Source organism: Salvelinus namaycush, chromosome 12 (genome assembly GCF_016432855.1).
Source record: "Salvelinus namaycush isolate Seneca chromosome 12, SaNama_1.0, whole genome shotgun sequence".
Lineage (NCBI taxonomy): Eukaryota > Metazoa > Chordata > Actinopteri > Salmoniformes > Salmonidae > Salvelinus > Salvelinus namaycush.
In genome coordinates this window covers 41,870,246-41,893,987 of record NC_052318.1, presented here as the reverse complement: position 1 = coordinate 41,893,987, position 23,742 = coordinate 41,870,246, and the positions used below count along the sequence as shown (strand labels likewise).

General features: G+C 42.3%; 1 protein-coding gene across 1 annotated transcript; it reads right to left on the bottom strand.

The window, feature by feature from the left end:
• Nucleotides 1-14,882: 14,882 nt before the first annotated feature.
• LOC120057553 (protein cornichon homolog 2-like) lies at nucleotides 14,883-22,192 on the bottom strand. The gene is made up of 7 exons (XM_039006141.1): nucleotides 22,106-22,192; nucleotides 20,899-21,042; nucleotides 17,930-17,998; nucleotides 17,503-17,550; nucleotides 15,728-15,840; nucleotides 15,503-15,646; nucleotides 14,883-15,307 (listed from the first exon to the last, which is right to left on the bottom strand). Exons 1-7 carry the CDS (start codon nucleotides 22,190-22,192, stop codon nucleotides 15,280-15,282), a joined length of 633 nt encoding a protein of 210 aa, XP_038862069.1. The 3' UTR covers nucleotides 14,883-15,279.
• Nucleotides 22,193-23,742: the final 1,550 nt, after the last annotated feature.

Here is a 23,742-nt window from a genome sequence, read left to right as displayed (position 1 = left end):
GAACCAGTGAGGAAATGGACTCTGGCATGAACACAAGGTAGTTCAAATGCACATTCTCAATTTATTTCATGTATTGGACAACGTTTACAAGTCACACTGACAGATGATATGAGAACAGTCTTTGGCCTTATCTTATCCAGTATGCCCTGATCACTCTTATCTGCCAAAGTGATCTTGGATATGACCATGGTTCCATATCCAACAGGGAGGATGGATTATACTTCAGCAGCTTCAAAAAACATATCTGACAGTAGGGCATCATCACGTCTTCCTGTGTGATTTCGCCACTGGATCAGATATGACAACAATTCCCCAAGCAGCCAAACCTGAAACAAAAATATTGAGTTATGACTGCACCTCCAACACAAAGGCCATGTTCTTACTCTTAATACTCTCTGTCATGTCTCAAGCTCTGAAAGGTAGTCATGTAGGATAGCCATGCTTCACCTGTGCAGTTGTGGTGGATCAGGTATTACTACTACAAAACAGGAAAGATGAATATGTTTAGAAATACTGACAGTATTTTGCAGCAGGTACTCACTTGCTGCAAACGCGATTTGTGCGACATTTCCCATAGAGGTTGTCCCACCTTGGCGCATCACCTTTCGGGCGGCTAGGAACACATACAGTGGCTTGCGAAAGTATTCACCCCCTTGGCATTTTTCCTATTTTGTTGCCTTACAACCTGAAATTAAAATGTATTTTTCAGGGGTTTGTATCATTTGATTTACACAACATGCCTACCACTTTGAAGATGCAAAATATTTGTTATTGTGAAACAAACAAGAAATAAGACCAAAAAACGGAAAGCTTCAGCGTGCATAGCTATTCATCCCCCCAAAGTCAATACTTTGTAGAGCCACCTTTTGGAGCAATTACAGCTGCAAGTCTCTTGGGGTATGTCTCTATAAGCTTGGCACATCTAGCCACTGGGATTTTTGTCCATTCTTCAAGGCAATACTGCTCCAGCTCCTTCAAGTTGGATGGGTTCCGCTGGTGTACAGCAATCTTTAAGTCATACCACAGATTCTTAATTGGATTGATGTGTGGGCTTTGACTAGGCCATTCCAAGACATTTAAATGTTTCCCCTTAAACCATTCGAGTGTTGCTTTAGCAGTATGCTTAGGGTCATTGTCCTGCTGGAAGGTGAACCTCCGTCCCAGTCTCAAATCTCTGGAAGACTAAAACAGGTTTCCCTCAAGAATCTCCCTGTATTTAGCGCCATCCATCATTCCTTCAATTCTTTTTTTTATTTTATATTTTTTATCCCATTTTCTCCCCAATTTTCGTGGTATCCAATCGCTAGTAATTACTATCTTGTCTCATCGCTACAACTCCCGTACGGGCTCGGGAGAGACAAAGGTCGAAAGCCATGCGTCCTCCGAAGCACAACCCAACCAAGCAGCACTGCTTCTTAACACAGCGCTCCTCCAACCCGGAAGCCAGCCGCACCAATGTGTCGGAGGAAACACCGTGTACCTGGCCCCCTTGGTTAGCGCGCACTGCGCCCGGCCCGCCACAGGAGTCGCTGGAGCGCGATGAGACAAGGATATCCCTACCGGCCAAACCCTCCCTAACCCGGACGACGCTATGCCAATTGTGCGTCGCCCCACGGAGCTCCCGGTCGCGGCCGGCTGCGACAGAGCCTGGGCGCGAACCCAGAGACTCTGGTGGCGCAGCTAGCACTGCGATGCAGTGCCCTAGACCACTGCGCCACCCGGGAGGCCCATTCCTTCAATTCTGACTAGTTTCCCAGTCCCTGCCGATGAAAAACATCCCCACAGCATGATGCTGCCACCACCATGCTTCACTGTAGGCATGGAGTTCTTAGGGTTATGAGAGGTGTTGGGTTTGCGCCAGACATAGCGTTTTCCTTGATGGCCAAAAAGCTCAATTTTAGTCTCATCTTAGTCTCATCTGACCAGAGTACCTTCTTCCATATGTTTGGGGAGTCTCCCACATGCCTTTTGGTGAACACCAAACATGTTTGCTTATTTTTTTCTGGCCCCTCTTTCTGGCCACTCCGAGCCCAGCTCTGTGGAGTGTACGGCTTAAAGTGGTCCTATGGACAGATACTCCAATCTCCGCTGTGGAGCTTTGCAGCTCCTTCAGGGTTATCTTTGGTCTCTTTGTTGCCTCTCTGATGAATGCCCTCCTTGCCTGGTCTGTGAGTTTTGGTGGGCGGCCCTCTCTTGGCAGGTTTGTTGTGGTGGCATATTCTTTCCATTTTTTAGTAATGGATTTAATGGTGCTCCGTGGAATGTTCAAAGTTTCTGATATTTTTTTTTATAGCTCAACCCTGATCTGTACTTCTCCACAACTTTGTCCCTGACCTGTTTGGAGAGCTCCTTGGTCTTCATAGTGCCGCTTGCTTTGTGATGCCCCTTGCTTAGTGGTGTTGCAGACTCTGGGGCCTTTCAGAACAGGTGTATATATACTGAGATCATGTGACCGATCATGTGACACTTAGATTGCACACAGGTAGACTTAATTTAACAAATTATGTGACTTCCGAAGGTAATTGGTTGCACCAGATCTTATTTAGGGGCGTCATAGCAAAGGGGGTGAATACATATGCACGCACCACTTTTCCGCTTAGAATTTTTTGAAACAAGTAATTTTTTTGAATTTCACTTCACCAATTTGGATAATTTTGTGTATGTCAATTACATGAAATCAAAATCAAAATCAATTTAAACTACAGGTTGTAATGCAACAAAATAGGAAAAACGCCAAGGGGGATGAATACTTTTGCAAGGCACTGTATCCAGCTACTAACAGCAAACCTCCACCCGAGAGTATCCGACAACTCCAGCAGCTCCCAAACATTTGACCCGCAGCCGGTGATACTGGGCCCGGTGGTGCGGATACTGGCTCTGGTGTTGACGTTGCCAAAGTCTATGGACGTATCGTTATGCTAGCTTGCTTGATGTGATGATTACTACCAAGCAGCTAACTTGACAAATAACTATAACTGCTCTTTCCTAAAACTTACATTATACCTGCGACAGTTATAACTTAGATATCATTATTCCACGGGCACTGCACGTGTTGTGCTTAAAAATTTAACTGCTGCAACCTCTTGGTTTTGACTAGATCGCACAGCCACAAAATAGTTTATATCATAAAAATGTGTCATTTGTTTAACCCTCCTGTTGTGTTTGTTTCATGTTAATTCATTCTGTGTTCCCGGTCCAAAATGACCACCCCATTATTGCTGATTATAAATTCATAATAATACATATATTATCACCTAATGTTGTGTTTAGATCTTTTTATCAACTTAAGTTATCATGAACATTACAAGTTTTGAACTTCTATTTGATATTTATGGCCTGTAGGCCTCATTGACCTGAGCTCATACAACTCGTTTTTGAGTTTAAAAAAAAGCATAATGTATGGATTATTTTGACAATAACAAATACTCAGATGAAACATATTGTGCTATTTATCACAGACTACTTTGTGTCAAAGTTTAACAAGGACTCTCTCCTCCTCACCAGTGTCATGATCAAAGATATGACCACGAGCCTCACATACAGTATATCGTTTGGTCATTGTGCTGCCACAGAATGAATTGTGAGCAAGGCCTCAAAGAGAAAAGTGTTTATGTATTATTGAAACAATGTGGCGATTGTTTGTGAGAATGCCGACAGGTGTGATTCCCGTGGGGGAAAGATTATATTGGGGAAAGGTTCCTGTGGGGGTTGCAATGGAAGCCAAGAAGGGAGTGAGGTGTGTTTGTGTGTGTGTGTGCTCAAACACACATGCATGTGCAGGTCCGGGAGAGGAAGTGTGTCCATCTGATGAATGGGAATGTGCCTGAACTCAATTTTATACACTAATTGTAGTCTCACTCATTAATTTATAATGACTTGTCATTTTTGACCAGGAACACCGCAGGTGTACAAAAGTTAAATAAAACACCCAAAATGTTATGAAAATCATCAAAATGTATGTTGTGTGTTCAGATGCCCAGTGTGGACAAAGTCATGGAACCTTATGACAATCAGATTAAATGAACTACAGTTTTCAGAGAGAAAATTTGGAAATCGGTCCAATTCGACCGGAACACAGCAGGAGGGTTAATAGGCGGGGTTTATTTGTGGCTGTGGTAAATAGTGACGACCAAACCTCTTCGACCAGAGTTTTGAAACGTTTCTCAAACCGGAAATGGATGCAACCGGTAAAACGGACCCATTTTTCTTCAAGTTTTATGGCGAACTACACACCAAAAATGTGTATAGTCGCCACCCACTGGACGGGGGTGAAACATTTAAAAAAGATAAAGTCGGGCCTCCCGGGTGGCGCAGTGGTCTAGGGCACTGCATCGCAGTGCTAACTGCGCCACCAGAGTCTCTGGGTTCGCGCCCAGGCTCTGTCGCAGCCGGCCGCGACCGGGAGGTCCGTGGGGCGACGCACAATTGGCATAGCGTCGTCCGGGTTAGGGAGGGTTTGGCCGGTAGGGATATCCTTGTCTCATCGCGCTCCAGCGACTCCTGTGGCGGGCCGGGCGCAGTGCGCGCTAACCAAAGGGGGCCAGGTACACGGTGTTTCCTCCGACACATTGGTGTGGCTGGCTTCCGGGTTGGAGGCGCGCTGTGTTAAGAAGCAGTGCGGCTTGGTTGGGTTGTGCTTCGGAGGACGCATGGCTTTCGACCTTCGTCTCTCCCGAGCCCATACGGGAGTTGTAGCGATGAGACAAGATAGTAATTACTAGCGATTGGATACCACGAAAATTGGGGAGAAAATGGGATAAAATAAAAAAAAATAAAAAAAAGAAGATAAAGTCACTTCCAAAAGGGGGAAGAAAAAGGTTACAATAATCAACACAAACTACAAAATAATGTAATTAAAAAATAATAATGTGCAGTACCAGTCAAAAGTTTGGACTCGTACTCATTCAAGGGTTTTTCTTTATTTGTACTATTTTCTACATTGTAAAATAATAGCGAAGACATCAAAACTATGAAATATCACATATGAAATAACACATATGGAATCACGTATTAACCAAAAAAGTGTTAAAACAAATCAAAATATATTTTAGATTCCTCAAAGTAGCCACCCTACAGCTTTGCACACTCTTGAATGAGTAGGTGTGTCCAAACTTTTGACTGGTACTGTATATTCCCGCTCCTTCAGTCATTCGAAACCTCAAATTCCCTGCTCAGGCTCTGGGTCCTGAGAGGGTGGTCGGGTGATTGTGGAGGCCAGGTCATCCGCTGCAACACTCCATCACTCTCCTTCTTGGTCAAATAGCCCTTACACAGCCTGAGGGTGTGTTGGGTCATTGTCCTGTTGAAAAACAAATGATAGTCCCACTAAGAGCAAACCAGATGGGAGGTGTATCGCTGCAGAATGCTGTGGTAGCCATGCTGGTTAAGTGTGCCTTGAATTCTAAATAAATCACTGACAGTGTCACCAGCAAAGCACCCACACGCCATCACACCTCCTCCTCCATGCTTCACAGTGGGAACCACACATGCGGTGATCATCGGTTCACCCACTCTGCGTCTCACAAAGACACACGGCGGCTGGAACTGCAATGAAAGTCTGTCCTTTGGTCTGATGTGTCAAATTTGAGATTTTTGGTTCCAACCGCAGTGTCTTTTTGAGATGCAGAGTAGGTGAACGGATGATCTCCGCATGTGTGGTTCCCACCGTGAAGCACGGGAGGAGGAGGTGTGGGTGCTTTGCTGGTGAGACTGTCAGTCATTTATTTAGAATTCAAGGCACACTTAACCAGCATGGATACCACAAGATTCTGCAGCAGTAGGCCATCCCATCTGGTTTGCGCACAGTGGGGCTATCATTTGTTTTTCAACAGGACAATGACCCAACACACCTCTAGGCTGTGTAAAGGCTATTTGACCAAGAAGGAGAGTGATGGAGTGTTGCATCAGATGACCGGCCTCCACAATTACCCGACCTCAATCCAATTGAGAGGGTTTGGGATGAGCTGGCCCGCAGAGTGAAGGAAAAGCAGCCAACAAGTGCTCAGAATATGTGGATAACTCAGAATAACTCTTTCAAGACTGTTGGAAAAGCATTCTAGGTGAAGCTTGTTGAGTGAATGCCAAAAGTGTGCAAAGCTGTCATCAAGGCAAAGGCTGGCTATTTTTGCTGAATCTAAAATGAAAAATATTTTGATTTGTTTAACACTTTTTTGCTTACTACATGATTCCATGTGTGTTTTTGTCATAGTTTTGATGTCTTCACTATTATTCTACACTTTAGAAATAAATGATTGAATGATTGGGCGTTTCCAAACGTTTTACTGATCAATTTTATGTTATTTTAATGAATAAAAAATGTGTTTTTCTTTCAAAAACAAGGACATTTCTAAGTGACCCTAACCTTTTGAACGGTAGTGTGTATATATATGAGAAATGCCATGTTGGCCGTGGTACAATATAGTAGTAGCTGAAAAACGACATTGTTTTCCAAGTATAACATTTTTTGAAAGCTGCGAACATGGCAACCCTGAATCTACTTTTCCTTGTGCAGCTTTTTTTTAGGTGAGTAATGTGACGTCAAAGCAAGTTTTTCTATTTTAATTCCAAAAGTGGACCATATTTATATTAATGTTATTTTAACTTCAATTTAATACTGTGTATTATTACGATTAACACTGATTTGTCGATGCGTATTAGAAACCACGTACTATGCGCTTAATTGTGCAGTTTTTACCACCAGGTGTCAGTCAAGTAGCGTCTTCATTGTCATATACTATTGTTCTAGTTCACTATTTCTATAGAAAATCTCCTGTGTGCACATTGGCAGAAAGTGTGTGTGTGTGTGTGGGTGTGTGTGAGAGAGAGAGTCACAGTGTGTGTGTGTGTGTGTGTGTGTGTGTGTGTGTGTGTGTGTGTGTGTGTGTGTGTGTGTGTGTGTGTGTGTGTGTGTGTGTGTGTGTGAGTCACAGTGTGTGTGTGAGTCACAGTGTGTGTGTGTGTGTGTGTGTGTGTGTGTGTGTGTGTGTGTGTGTGTGTGTGTGTGTGTGTGTGTGTGTGTGTGTGTGTGTGTGTGTGTGTGTGTGTGTGTGTGTGAGAGAGTCACAGTGTGTGGGTGTGTGTGTGTGAGAGTCACAGTGTGTGTGAGTGTGTGTGAGAGAGAGAGAGAGTCACAGTGTGTGTGTGTGTGTGTGTGTGTGTGTGTGTGTGTGTGTGTGTGTGTGTGTGTGTGTGTGTGTGTGTGTGTGTGTGTGTGTGTGTGTGTGTGTGTGTGTGTGTGTGAGAGTCACAGTGTGTGTGTGTGTGTGTGAGAGAGAGTCACAGTGTGTGGGTGTGTATTAAGTGTTGATTCTGTAAGTGCTGATAATATGTATTCATATTATGTAGAGTGCAAAGAGAGAGCATTGTCAGGGTTGAGTGCCAGCTAATTATATAGTGGAACTCAGTCCTACTGTGATATTATGCACCAAAATAGGCACCTAACTCTGCTAGAATGGATGACATTGGGCAATTGTAAAACCAGAGACCACCCTGAAACATTTTTAGTTAGCTACTGTTTGAAGGTGATTCACTGATAATACACTTTGTCTTATATGTGTAAATTGTGTATAAAATCTAAGATATCTGATGTCTTACAGATCTGCTTTTCCTTGATTGAGTAAAATATAAATACATTTTTATTAAAAAGATATTTTGCTGTAAATGATGAGGCCATGTGCTTCAGTGCTTTCTAAGATAATTAAATTAAACAAATGTATGTCTCAAGACAGTTTTCTAGACCCAGTCCTTTTTACTTTGTCGTTCTTTTCCTAAATATTTGTTAGCCCTATGCATAACACTCTGACCTTTAAGAATTATCCCACTGTCCACAAATGTCAATTCAACGTCTATTCGATGTTGGTTCAACGTAATTTCATTTTAATGATGTGGAAACGACGTAGATTCGACCGGTGTGCCCAGTGGGACGTGTAACACAACAGCACATCCCATTTTCCCCTCTTTCTTTCTCCCCCCTTCCCTTTCTCATTGATAGCTCAGTCAATAACGACACTTCTATCCACCCCTAGCCCCACCCTGTCCTATCCTCCATCCGTTTCCTTTCAGATTGCAACAGTAACGCTTGCAGATGCCCGTTCCCGTTGCCATGACACCGTGTTTCCCGAAGGTGCTATGTGCTTCAGCGTGAACATCCATGTGTACATTCTTTGTTTGCTTGGGGCTTAAATCCCGTACCACTCTGTTTGCATGGTTAATTTTGTTCTAGTACATTTTTTGTCAGAAAGTGTTATAGTATTCTTGAATATTAATCATCATGTGTTTGTGCATCACTCAAAAAATAGAATCTGTAGCATTCTTCACACCAACATGTGGTCCCTATTCCCCAGCTGTTTCAGTGTTATATTTCACAGCTTGACACAGCAGCAAAGAGATGAGACTAAGAGCGAGGGAAGACATGTCTTTACTTGTTTTCAACTATGTTTGTCATGATCTGCGACACATACAACATGTTCATTTATGGATCTGGGCTCTATTCAGAATGCATTTTAGGGTGCAAGTTGGCCATCAAAACAAAGCAGGTGTGTGTGTTTGAGAGAGAGAGAGCAATAGAGTGAGAGAGAAATAGAGAGAGAGAGTAACCTTGGAGAGAGAGAAGGGGGGAGGGTATACATTGTGTTCATTCGCTTATACCTTTATTGACATATTAGTGTGCATGTGCCTTTTACTGTGAGATTTAGTAGAAAATAAGCTCCAGTGTAGAAGTCTTGCTTCTTCAACTGTATGTTGCAGATTTGGCTGCAGATTGGGGAAATCTATTTGTGAGTTAGCCATAGCCTTACCGCTGCCCAAAAAAAGGATGATACGCAGATGTTATGCATAGGCTGTGTTTCTTATTCAGAGAGCCAGGCTTGTCTCTAGCCATATGGACTCACTGGGAACATACTACATGACATACGTACATATTCAGTTTACTGAGTCTTGTATCCACCAGTTCAGTCCATTCATCTCACACATGCATGCTCGTAGATTGCATGCAGTCTAAATATAGGCTGTCACGTCATGACAGATCCTCAACTGACACAACCCAAATGGACAGTATTTAATACTCTCGTTTGTCTTTGCAGTCCATGCCCAGTTGTTTAATAATCCCATCCAGACTCCCCTGTCTCGCTCACCCAGCTATCTCCACATCACCCTCTTTTTTCCTAATCCCCAGTATTTCATCACTCTATCCATTTCCCCATCTCTCCTTCCCTTCCAGCTAAGGTATTTTCTTATTTCTGGCCAGGTATAATTATCTGAAATCTTCTCTAATGTATAATTCATATCTCTCTCCAATGCCCCTCCCTGCTCTCTGACTCTCTACCTTAGCTCGTGGAAATGACTTCCAAATATAGGTGATGGGTTCACTTCTAGAAACCCAAGAATTTTGTAAAGTATTAATTAGCCTCTTTGTCAACTATACATCAGTGGGCGTTACATACCACCAATTACTTGCACTATTCCCTGCATGCGTGGACACACTATGTCTGAGTCCTAACATTGCTTGATGTCTTGCTTACACTTTATAAGGAGGCGAGTACAGTATAGGCACCAAGTAGACATCCTAGTGCATAAACGAACAGAGTATTTTTAATTTGTTCTAGATATTATTGTGTGTGTGTGTGTGTGTGTGTGTGTGTGTGTGTGTGTGTGTGTGTGTGTGTGTGTGTGTGTGTGTGTGTGTGTGTGTGTGTGTGTGTGTGTGTGTGTGTGTGTGTGTGTGTGTGTGTGTGTGTGTGTGTGTGTGTGTGTGTGTGTGTGTGTGTGTGTGCGTGCGTGCGTGCATGCATGCATGTGCATATGCCAATCACGTACTTTATGTTTCAAACATATTTATTGTAACCAGTTTCCATGGAAACATCTCCCTGGAGGCAGAGAGAAGGGAGAGAGTGCAGTGACAGAGTTGAGAAAATTATTATTTTAGAGGGGGCAAAAAAGGAAGAGCCATAGAATGAATTAAAGATGTGGTATTAGTATCTGAGAAGGGGGGGTGCATTTATGTGAATCCTTACGTACACATGTGTTGTGTATATAATACGACTTGTGTGTGTGATGTAGAGAGATGTTTTGCTGTGTGTCTGAGTTTGATAAGGATACGATTTGATAATCTATTTGCTATATCGTGTATATACCTCTACTTCTACCATTCCATTTAAGTGTTCTATGTGTTTCCATAGTGAATTTATTCTCCAAGCTTTAGCACACACTTAGCAGAGTTTTGAGTAAGAGCAATAGAGTGAGGAAAAGATAGTTTCCTACTGACTCACCCTAACTCAATTTGGTTGCCATGGTGACACCGGAGAATGAGATTCACTCTATGTCAGGTTGTCTGTCTCTACCGCTCCAACTCTCCCTCACCCACTCTGCCCCCAGCCCCTCCAACCCCCATAATTAACACACTCACTTCCTCCACCATACTGGCTCTTTTGTAGATGTACAATCCTGAGCTGTTGTATATTGTATTCTTCTCATGGTGTGTGCCCTGCACTCTATGTTCCCTCCAGTCCATAGCAGATGGAATTTCTTGGGATAGAGACATAACAAAGGTATGGCCTTCAGAATTCAAACCTGTGTAACCTTTAACTACACACAATGTATTGGCTGCTTCCGCTGCACTATACTTTCCCTTTCCCTTCTTCCAATTTTCTCTTGATCACCTGTTACTTACAGCTGAGACAAAATCAAACCTTGAATTTCCATCACTTGCATTTTTAACTATGCACACCCAGTGCACCACTACCGGATCACCGAATCAAATTATTAACAAATATACAGTACCAGTCAAAAGTTTGGACACACCTATTCATTCAAAGGTTTTTCTTCATTTTTACTATTGAGATTCTTCAAAGTAGCCACCTTTTGCCTTGATGACAGCTTTGCGCACTCTTGGCATTCTCTCAACCAGATTCATGAGGTAGTCACCTGGAATGCATTTCAATTAACAGGTGTGCCTTGTTAAAAGTTAATTTGTGGAATTTCTTTCCTTCTTAATGCATTTGAGCCAATCAGTTGTGTTGTGACAAGGTAGGTGTGGTATGCAGAAGATAGCCCTATTTGGTAAAAGACCAAGTCCATATTATGGCAAGAACAGCTCAAATAAGCAAAGAGAAACGACAGTCCATCATTACTTTGAGACATGAAGTGACCAAAAAAGTGTTTAACAAATCAAAATATATTTGAGATTCTTCAAAGTAGCCACCCTTTGCCTTGATGACAGCTTAGCACACTCTTGGCATTCTCTCAACCAGCTTCATCTGGAATGCTTTCCCAACAGTCTTGAAGATGTCCCACATATGCTGAGCACTTGTTGGCTGCTTTTCCTTCACTCTGCGGTCCAACTCATCCCAAACCATCTCAATTGGGTTGAGGTCGGGTGATTGTGGAGGACAGGTCATCTGATGCAGCACTCCATCACTCTCCTTCTTGGTCAAATAGCCCTTACACAGCCTGGAGGTGTGTTGGGTCATTGTCCTGTTGAAAAACAAATGATTGTCCCACTAAGCGCAAACCAGATGGGATGGCATATCACTGCAAAATGCTGTGGTAGCCATGCTGGTTTAGTGTGCCTTGAATTCTAAATAAATCACTGACAGTCTCACCAGCAAAGCACCTCCATACCCCCACACCTCCTCCTCCATGCTTCACAGTGAGAACTACACATGCAGAAATCATCCGTTCACCTACTCTGTGTCTCACAAAGATATGCCGGTTGGAAACAAAAATCTAAAATGTGGACTCATCAGATCAAAGGACAGATTTCCACCGGTCTAATGTCCATTACTCGTGTTTCTTGGCCCAAGCAAGTCTCTTCTTATTATTGGTGTCCTTTTAGTAGTGGTTTCTTTGCAGCAATTCGACCATGAAGGCACTACAGAGGGTAGTGCGTACGGCCCAGTACATCACTGGGGCTAAGCTGCCTGCCATCCAGGACCTCTACACCAGGCGGTGTCAGGAAGGCCATAAAAATTGTCAAAAACCCCAGCCACCCCAGTCATAGACTATTCTCTCTACTACCGCATGGCAAGCGGTACCGGAGTGCCAAGTCTAGGACAAAAAGGCTTCTCAACAGTTTTTACCCCCACGCCATAAGACTCCTGAACAGGTAATCACATGGCTACCCGGACTATTTGCATTGTGTGTCCCCCCCAACCCCTCTTTCTACACTGCTGCTACTCTCTGTTTATCATATATGCATAGTCACTTTAACTATACATTCATGTACATACTACCTCAATTAGGCCGACCAACCAGTGCTCCCGCACATTGGCTAACTGGGCTATCTGCATTGTGTCCCGCCACCCACCACCCACCACCCCCTCTTTTACGCTACTGCTACTCTCTGTTCATCATATTTGCATAGTCACTTTAACCATATCTACATGTACATACTACCTCAATCAGCCTGACTAACCGGTGTCTGTATGTAGCCTCACTACTTTTATAGCCTCGCTACTGTTTTCTAGCCTGTCTTTTTACTGTTTTATTTCTTTACTTACCTATTGTTCACCTAATACCTTTTTTGCACTATTGGTTAGAGCCAGTAAGTAATCATTTCACTGTAAGGTCTACACCTGTTGTATTCGGAGCACGTGACAAATAAACTTTGATTTGATTTGATGAAGGCCTGATTCACGCAGTCTCCTCTGAACAGTTGATGTTGAGATGTGTCTGTTACTTAAACTCTGTGAAGCAGTTATTTGGGCTGCAATTTCTGAGGCTGGTAACTCTAATGAACTTATCCTCTGCAGCAGAGGTAACTCTGGGTCTTCCTTTCCTGTGGCGGGTCCTCATGAGAGCCAGTTTCATCATAGCGCTTGATGGTTTTTGCGACTGCACTTGAAGAAACTTTCAAAGTTCTTGAAACTTTCAGTATTGACTGACCTTCATGTCTCAAAGTCATGATGGACTGTCGTTTCTCTTTTCTTATTTGAGCTGTTCTTGCCATAATATGGACTTGGTCTTTTACCAAATAGGGCTATCTTCTGTATACCACCCCTACCTTGTCACAAGACAACTGATTAGCTCAAATGCATTAAGAAGGAAAGAAATTCCACAAATTAACTATTAACAATGCACACCTGTTAATTGAAATGCATTCCAGGTGACTACCTCATGAAGCTGGTTGAGAGAATACCAAGAGTGTGCAAAACTGTCATCAAGGCAAAAGGTGGCTATTTTGAAGAATCTCAAATATAAAATCTATTTTCATTTGTATAACACTGTTTTGCTTACTACATGATTAAATGTGTTATTTCATAGTTTTGATGTCTTCACTATTATTCCACAATGTAGAAAATAGTCAAAATAAAAACCCTTGAATGAGTAGGTGTGTCCAAACTTTTGACTGGTACTGTATATAGTAACATAATAGTTGTACCACATAATATTGCAACACATTGCTATTTTATTAGAATATGTGAATTGCTGTTTGTGTACTGTATATCATATTGTATTATAATGAATACAAACTAGCACACCAACAAATATAGCATACAGTGATGAGAGATGTGTAAAAGACAGTATCAAATAGTTATTCTTCAATATACTGTATATTAATTAATTCATTCTGATAAATTGCATTATGACATTCATTAATGGTCAACCTAGCTATATTTCCTCTCCTTTGTGACCCCCCGTTTTGTGCTTTAGTGATTGTCTGTGATTTACTCACATTGTTGTCAGGGTTGAAGTCATGTTTTGGAGGGAACTGTCATGATGAACAGAACACACTGTATGTCTTGACACAAGAAACCTAGCTGAACAACATTGACACATTACTCAAATGTGAGTGGCTCCACTATAATGCAGGGCGCTGTTTTCAGATGCCAACATGAAACCTATCGGACTTGTCGTAAACAATTAATTACTACAATTATGGTCAGTTTATGGTTAACACATGATCACACAGTATTTTTCAAGTTCCAGTATTACCCATTTCTCTAATGATTTTAAAATCACACAGTGTGATCATTATCAATGAGCTACACACAGAGCTATGGTTACATGATGATGAGGGCAGCACCAGCTAAGTCACGGCTTTGAAATGAACCAAGAGTCAAGTGTCTGCCAACATTCACTGTAACACTTGAGTGAGAACAGTTATGTAAGTCCAACCATAGTGTTCTATGTGAGACGGTTTACTGCGCTTGACATAGTCATCACAGCAAACCGATCTATCAACGTCATCTTCAGCAGCCTTGTCTGCTACTTGTGTCACACAGTATTATTCCACAGAGGAAATACGATCCCATGTACAGTCATCTCTCCTAGGCTATGATCACATTGCTGTTGTTGTGAATTTAAAATGGCTTTTCTTGAATGAGGTTCCCATGATCTAGAATCATGGAGCGCAGAGCTCTTTGGAAAGTCTAGGTGAAATCAGCCCTTCCTGCCTAGAACAGAACAGACAAACACAGAATACTTAAACACCCAAGTACCAAGTCACCCAGAGCCAAAACATCCCCTTCAACCCTGAATAATTATGTGTTGGAATGCCTGTTTTCCCTGGGTGGGGACTGGGGTCTGGGAGATAGTGCCTTGACTGGGATGGACCTAGACTCAAACACTGCTCCAGGGTGTCCACGATCCTTTACAGAAGCTTATGCCCATCGCATGTAATTTATGAGTTCATACATTTTATATTTGTGAATAACACAATTACTATCACTCTGGTTTGAAATAGTAGCATTGAATGGTGTATTTATCTGATGAAACAACTTTTCCTATCCTCAGAAAATGATCTACCACAACTACTGAATTATCGAAATACCAAGTCGGTAGAAGAACTAAATACGTTTTGTGCATTTTGTACTTTCTTTTCTAAAATAGTTTATTGGAATGGAAGGATATGAATCTGCAACATCTACGTTAGGATTTAGGCAACACAAAGTTTATAAATTCACAGTTGAGTGACTATCACTAAGAATAGCAGAGGCGACCTGCGAAGTGATGTGGTCAGATCAAGGCAACACGTATACTAGTTGAGATGTGTTCTCTCTTTCCCTTCTTTATTTCATTCCTCCTCCTTTGTGGCTCTTCCATGTCTCCTCCTCTTCTAGATGGATTGCAGTCTTGAGCTCAACAACGTCTCTTTGCCTTATTTCCTCACAATGTCCTCCAAGGTTCGTCCCTCCATCCAAAGATTTGAGGAGAGCAAATCATGGTCTGTGATGATGGCGTAATGGGTGGTGAGAAAGAGGGGTGAGTGACATCACCCGGTCTTGGTCCTGCTCGTTCTCTTTTTCTGTCTTTCAATCTCCTCTTGGTCTTCTATTCTGTGTTTTAGAAACTCACCAAGGCATAGACCATACTGTCAAGGACAGAGAGAGAGGCAGAAGAGAGAACAGGAGGACACCAGTGTTAGAAGGAATGTGACATTGCCAAGCAATAACAACTGACAGCGGTTATTGTGCAGCAAGAAGAGGAGGCTCCCATTCATACAGATCAACGTTCACCAATGAACCGGCTGGACTGATGAGAGATGGCTTTATTAATAGGACCTCACCTGTACAGGTAGTAGAAGAAGGAGAGCAGGTAGAAGCCCAGCTTACACCAAGACTCCTTCTGACAGTAGTTCAGGATGTCAGCATTCATCACACTGACAGGATCATACATGACCTCTGACCCATCTGCTGGCCGATGGAAAAACCTGACGAGAGAGAGCGTTCTTACAACAGATACAACTAAAAAGCCTTGAGATAGAATGCTGGAAGTTGGTTGTGTTGTGTACCTCCAAAGATGGTAGAAGAGCAGGGGGATGTTTAGGCCCAGGGTGACCCACTCTCCAGCACACATGAACATCAGGCAGAACAGCCCATGGATGGAGTATTCTGGCACCACCAGCTAGGAATAATACAGACCGTTAGGGTGCACATGGCCACACAAATGCAAACTCTGTCATTATCATAAACACTTCACGACAAAATGCTTTGAAAAAGCTGCAATTTTCATATGAATGAGAGTGATAGAGTTTAGTTATGATTTTCTTAAAAGAATGCAGGCCTGCAGACCTCCAGGTGTTCCCTCCTTCAATCTCCCCTCATTGGCTCTATAGCTTGCCCATTAACACTGACAGAGGAAATGAGGGTGGGGTGGCAGTATGGAAAGCCAGTTAATTATAGTGTGTGTGCAACCTGGTCTCAGAGCATTTCGTATTATTCTGTACGTAAATCCGAGACACTACCTTTACTATGATATGTTACGTTTCGTATGGTATGTATTCATTTGTGGATTTCCATCACCCATTTCGTACAGTACGTTACGAATTTGCAAAATGTATGATATGTTACTAATTCTAGCTAGGTGGCTAAGTGGCTAACATTAGCTAGCTGGCTAATGTTAGCTAGGCTAGGTGTTAGGGTTAGGGTTAAGGTTGGGAGTTAGGTTAAAGGGTTAAGGTTAGGGGATGGGTTAGCTAAAAAGGTTATGGTTATGTGAAGGGTTAGATAAAATGCTAAGTAATTGCAAAGTAGCTCAAAAGTATTAAGTAGTTAAAGTTGCTAAATCGGTGGAATGATATCAAATACATAAAATACATGTGTTTGATGCCATTCCATTAGCTCTGTTCCAGCTATTATTATGAGCCGTGTTCCCCTCAGCAGCCTCAACTGCCGTGATGAGATTCGAACTCGCAATATTTGGGTTGCTAGACATTCGGGTTCCCTAGTGCTAGACGTTTGCGTTATATGTTCACGTTACAAGTTCCCATCTGTCTTATGTAACCATACCTAATGGTGTAAAATACTTAAGTAGTACTATAAAGTATTTTTTTTACTTAAGTTGATGTTTGGGGTATCTGTACTTTACTTTTTTTTTAAACTATTTATATCTTTACTTTTACTTCACTACATTCCTAAAGAAAATATTGTACTTTTTACTTCATACATTTTCCCTGAAAACCAAAAGTTACATTTTGAATGCTTAGCAGGACAGGAAAATTGTCAAATTCAAGCACATATCAAGAAACACGTGGTCATCCCTACTGCCTCTGGCCTGGTGGACTCACTAAACACAAATGCGTATTTTGTAAATAATGTCTGAGTGTGGGAGTGTGCCCCTGGCTGTCCATACATTTTAAAAACAAGAAAATGGTGCCATCTGCTTTGCTTAATATAAGGAATTTTTTTCTATTGAGGTATTTATACTTTCTCAAGTATGAGAATTGGGTACTTTTCCATCACTTACCATACCAAACGCAACATATCATACTAATTTGAGTGTCCCGGATTTACATTATTATGTTACATCTAGTCTATGAGACCAGGCTGGTGTGTGGTATGTGATTGTTGTGAGTTTGAGAGAATGAGCGAGATTGAGGTGGACTACAGGAAGGAGGGGAGATGTGAATCAATCGATCTCAGTCCTCAAACTAGATGCATATATATTTTTTCAAGGTTCTCTGATGCCCTTCTGTCACTCTCATCCTCCACTCCACCACTAGGTGAGCAGTGTGTGTGTGTGTGTGTGTGTGTGTGTGTATACGTGGGCTGGGAGCCACTCACTCACCTTCCGCAGCAAGTTGCAGATTCTTTCAATATTCAGAATTCTTTCCCTCTGAAAAGTGAACAGAGAGAAAGGAGAGTCAGATATCTAGCTAATAGTTTTGCCAAACACCCTCACAAAAGTAATAACCACACTTCCCTAGTGTTGGCTCTGTTTGAGAATGTTCTTGTGTACAGTATAGCAAAAATATACTTGGCAAAATAGAAGGTACGTTACATTGAGTAAATGCTTTAGATCAAAAATGATAAATAAACCAATCAAAATAAACAAAAATGTTCTATTTGAATAAGTGTCCATGGTCCATGTGTGCCTGTCTGTCTACGGTGCTCTGCTCTTCACAGCTGAGTGGAAGTGACTGTAGGTGGACACGGACAGAACTGGGTCACACTTCACAGAACTCCAATCCCTCTCATAAGCCATGGGGCCTTACCGCTCTGGTAGGGTTGCTCTGATCGATTGGGTTCTTGAAGTCTGTGCGCAGCTCGTCAAACGCAATAATCTAAAAAGACATGTACAGTGTATATGGGTAAACTTTCTGCCATTGGATATATCTAAATGTGTTCTTTCACTGTGTTATTCTCATTCAATCCAATCACATACCTTTTAGCTTATTTTTTTTCTCAATATTTCTTATCATCTTCAGTTTTCCATCCCCATACCTCCAATCATCCTTTTGCACCTTTCGCATACTCTGACTCTCTCTTTCTCTCTCTCTGAGATCTCCATCTAAGCATCCCTTTCCACCTCTCAACATTCTTCTCTCCCTGTGACATCCATCTTTCCCTTTCAGAGACCAATCTCCATCTCCACATCTGTCTTTTACTCTCAACAATACCTTTATCGATCTATGTCACCCCCCCTTCTCTGTTTCATGCTCTTCTCTGTTGTAAACAGATGCAGTTTCCATGGTGATCCGATGATCCCTTAGTGGGCACCATGGTTACTATAAAAGTGAACAAGCCGTGTCATTGGTTGAGAGCCACACAGAAATGGGGGGGGGGGGGGGGGGGGACCATGGATGGAGGCAGATGGGGGGAAGGGGTGGAACAAAATTATAATTTGATAAGCATTCTCAATAACATGGTTTGTTGCTGACACATACACACACTCTCTCTCCCCCTTTTCACCTTCTCTTCACACACACACACACACACACACACACACACACACACACACACACACACACACACACACACACACACACACACACACACACACAGAGAGAGAGACAGACAGACTCTTTCCCTCCCCCATCTCTCTCACAAACACAGACTCACACATTGACTGACTCATATGTAGTGCATTCTCACCCACTAGTCAATTCATTAGTCAATACTTTAGTTATTTCAAGCCAGTCTTTTGTATTGATCTGATAATGCTGTGTTGAATTTCAAATGAACAATGTCTCCGTCTAGGGAGGTAGGCAAACCTAGTCCTGGAGAGACGCAGGCACTTCATGTTTGTTTTATTTAACCAACCTGGAAAACCAGGTGTGTTGAATTTAGGCAATCACTGAACTGATCAGTTAGCTCAGTTGGTCAGGTGTGGTGCCTAGTTGGAACAAAATCCTGTAGTACCTGCGGCTCTCCAGGTACAGGGTTGCCTATCCCTGCCCTAGACAGAAGGCTACAGCTGAGATAGATGGGCTCTGGCTATTGTGCAGTCTGTGTCTGATTCTTTAGACATGTAGAATACTGATTGTGCAGAGGTCTCCAGTGACGCCTGTACAAATTCCATTAATCATTCTGCAGTCAGTAAGCTGGTACACAAATATACAGGTAACTGCCAAAATAAAGGAAACACTTGAGTTAATGAGGGATACAAAGTATAGTGAAAGCAGGTGCTTCCACACAGGTGTGGTTCCTGCTTTCTTTTTAAATGCCCGGTGTATAAAGATGCCCAGTTGCCCATTATTTTGGATACCATGGCTAGAAAAAGAGATCTCAGTGACTATAAAAGAGGGGACTCACAGGAACATGTGTGTGTGTGTGTGTGTCACCAGATCTCAACCCAACACTTACGGGAGTTTCTGGAGCGGAGCCTGAGACAGCGTTTTCCACCACCATCAACACAACATTTTACATTTTAGTCATTTAGCAGACGCTCTTATCCAGAGCGACTTACAGTAGAGTGCATACATTTTATTACATTTTACATTTTTACATATTACATTTTTACATACTGAGACAAGGATATCCCTACCGGCCAAACCCTCCCTAACCCGGACGACGCTATGCCAATTGTGCGTCGCCCCACGGACCTCCCGGTTGCGGCCGGCTGCGACAGAGCCTGGGCGCGAACCCAGCCCAGCCTGGGCGCGAACCCAGAGACTCTGGTGGCGCAGCTAGCACTGCGATGCAGTGCCCTAGACCACTGCGCCACCACAACACAAAATTATGGAATTTCTTGTGGAAGAATGGTGTTGCATCCTTCCAGTAGTGTTCTAGAATCTATGACAAGGCGCATTGAAGCTGTTCTGGTGGCCCAATGCTCTACTGAGACACTTTATGACTAGCTTTGACTATTTTATTTTATATTTGTTTATTTATTTAACCTTTTATTTAACTAGTCAAGCCAGTTAAGAATTTTTTTAAATTAACAATGACTGCCTGTCCCGGCCAAACCCAGACAACGCTGGGCCAATTGTGCACCGCCCTACGGTACTCCCAATCATGGCCGGTTGTGATACAGCCAGGAATGGAACCAGGGTCTGTAGTGACTCCTCTAGCACTGAGGTGCAGTGCCTTAGACCGCTGCGCCATTCGGGAGCCCATCGGGAGACTAGCTCATATTAATAATAGACTTCCGGTTTTGGGTGTCACACACACACACAGACTTACAGTACTGATATAAATAACAAAAATAATGAGTCACACATGGGCACATGGACACACATTCACACCAACCAATGGCTACGCTACACTTATTGTATTGTCTCATTCTACTATTAGTCATCACCTGGAATTATATATATTTCTTAGAGTATTTCACCTTGGTTACAGACCAACCAATTCTTTATTTAAGGTATGAGTCACAATGCACACAAGAGAATGTTGCCGAACCACGATCACCCAGTCTAAAAACATGGTTTAGGTGAGAATCACCATCACCCAGTCTAAAAACATGGTTTAGGTGAGAATCACCATCACCCAGTCTAAAAACATGGTTTAGGTGATAATCACGATCACCCAGAGTCTAAAAACATGGTTTAGGTGAGAATCACGATCACCCAGTCTAAAAACATGGTTTAGGTGAGAATCACGATCACCCAGTCTAAAAACATGGTTTAGGTGAGAATCACGATCACCCAGAGTCTAAAAACATGGTTTAGGTGAGAATCACGATCACCCAGAGTCTAAAAACATGGTTTAGATGAGTGTGTGTGTGAGCTCAACTCACCTGCCAGATGACGAAGAAGATGAGTGCAGCACACAGCACTAAGGTGAGCATGTAGCAGAAGGCCGCGAAGGTGAAAGCCGTGGCTGCACCAGCCAGCCTGACGATGAGATGGGTCGAGAGAGTGGGAACTTTCCCCTCCTCTCTCTATTGCGCACTATCCCTCCTTTCTCTCAGGAGGTTATTGTCTGTTCTTCCTCTCTCCCTCCCCCTGACTCTCTGACTGCCCTCCCTCTTGTATTGAGAGCCCTTATTGTCCAAGTGAGGAGCAGAAGTTCTGGAAGAAAGAAATCCTACTCCGCTCTCCAGTCTGCTGTGGTCTTTCTACTGCCCTCCCTCCTTGTATTGAGAGCCCTTATTGTCCAAGTGAGGAGCAGAAGTTCTGGAAGAAAGAAATCCTACTCCGCTCTCCAGTCTGCTGTGGTCTTTCTATTTCAGCTTATCTAGGTTACACAGTTGGTCCTTCTTCTTGAGTTCCTCTTCCCTTTTCATGTGTCTGTGCAAAGGCTTTTCACACATAGACTTTGTAAAGCGGTCGACAGGCACATTTGTTCAGGGAGAACAGCTACAGTTGAGCAATGCTCTCTCCTCTGGTCCCAGCCTCCTCTGATTCTGACAGACAGGGATTTTTGTGCACTTAACGTGTCTGTCCCCACTCCCTTTTATAATGTCCACTTTGCCACTGAAGATGGCACATATTTCAAGAACAATGTAATTGTTATTAAACATCTGTAATAGGAAAAATGGTGGTAAATGGTATTAGATATTATTCAAAAGAGATGTTTTTTATTCTATTCTGATATTTCAAGCGATGACTGTTTATACTTTTAGAGTCATATAATAATTTTCCACACATGTAAAGAGGAAGGATTTTGCTTTTCATCCAATAACAGCAATTCATACAAGTACAATTAAACAAATATTCGTACAATGATAGCTATTAGTGATAATTTATAATAACAAAATGAGCAAAGATTATTAGCTTACAATCAAATGATCACTTTAACAATAATAGCTTGAAATGATTTGATAAATGGTGTTGTAATGTGTAGAGTAGAATATAAACAAACTGAAATACGATATCATTGTTAGGCACTCCATGCTGAAGTCTAGAAGAAATAAAGACTGATGAATGATGTATCAGGATAAATATCATCTGTGATGATAACAATGGATATTTCGATTGATCTTAATATTGATCAGAGTGTACCTGTGTCTGGGGGTAGATGCGTCTGTCACTGAATATCCCACTTCTTCCTCTCCACACTTTGTCTCTGTCAATATGGGTTGACACCATGTCAGAATTTTCTGTCTTGCCTTTCTCTATCCATCTCAGTCGCGTCCATGAGATTTCTTCACGCATATGCTTTCCATTGCTCACTTGCAGGGTGAAAAAACTACATTTAGAGAATCAACAATGTCAGATGTTAAGACGTTTTTTGTTATTTTGGTACGATTATTTTTCTCAAGAAAGGGAAAACATCTCCACAGCCCTTGAAGTCGAAGTTAATTAATTATTTATCTCGTCCCCCCCCTCCTCTTTTGCTTCTCTCTCTCCAAAACTCCCCCTTATGCTTTCTCTTTTCTTCCTCTAAAAAAAGAATGGAACGATTTTGAAGAAAGAATCTTCCTCATCTTCTGTTCTCCTCAGTTTCTTCTTCTTCTCTTTCTGACTGTCTGATATAAAGAAATGTTTGTATCTCCCCAGAATATAATGGCCAAGTTCATTCAACAGTCTCTCTCTCTCTAGGTCCCTCTCTCCCTGGCTTTTATCTGTTGCCGTATTCCCTTGTTCCCCAGATATGGACGAGGGGGCAGGGAAAGCTTTGAATCTTTTTTTGTCAGCTTCCCTTGTTTGTCTCTATCTATCCCTCCCTCTGCTCCCTTTCTCGCTCGCTCTCCCTTTGTCTCCTCTCTCTCTCTCTCTTTCTCGCTCGCTCTCTCTTTATGTCTCCTTCTCTCTCTTCATCTCTTGCTCTCTCTCACTCTCACTCCTTCTTCCCCTTTGTCATGACACTGGTGTCCTATTCTTCAGTCATTTTGAGAAAGATGAAAAGGCTTTCACTCTTTTCTTGTAATTATGGGATTATTTCTGTTACTTTCTTTCCCTCCCTTCTCTGTTCTCTCCAAGCTACCTCTCTCTTTCTGTGGTCCTGCTGTTTTCACTCTCATCCCTTTCTACCCTGACATTGTCAGTCTCTCTGGCACGCTTCTCTTGAGAGGATTTCAACACTTTTTTAATTCCCACAAATCTTTGGCTTTTGATTTTAAAGTGCCCATGCTGTTTCCCCGTAATCCCCATCCCTGGCCCGTCTTTTGTCACCCACTAAATCCGTCCCAACAGCTAATCTCTGGTAAATCCCCCAGGGTGACCTGAAGACTCATAAACTCTCCTCTGATTGATTAGCCACCTTCTCCTCTGCCTGTCCCCTACTCTACCTCAATGATTACAAATGTGAAAATGTGAAAAAAAATCATACAACAAGGAAATTAAACAAAAACACATTTTGAAAATGAAGTAATGGAATCTTACATAATGTAGAAACAACAACAAAATGAATTTGTTCTTTGTTGGTGTCTTGTGGGGTTTTTCTGTGCACGGTATGTATGTACTGTATGGCTCTTAAATATCAGTCTGACTAATATTATTTGTGTGCATTAATGCCTGTGGATTTTGGATAGCTTGGACTGATATAAAATGTAAAGCTCAAGAGCACCATCTGCTGCATATTTTATATATGAAAATGTAGGTCGTAACAGAATTCCGGTGAGTAGTGTATCCCTACGGAGGACATTTTGGACACGTCATAGCGTGTTAGAACATTTGTTGTTGTTTTCTTGACAATC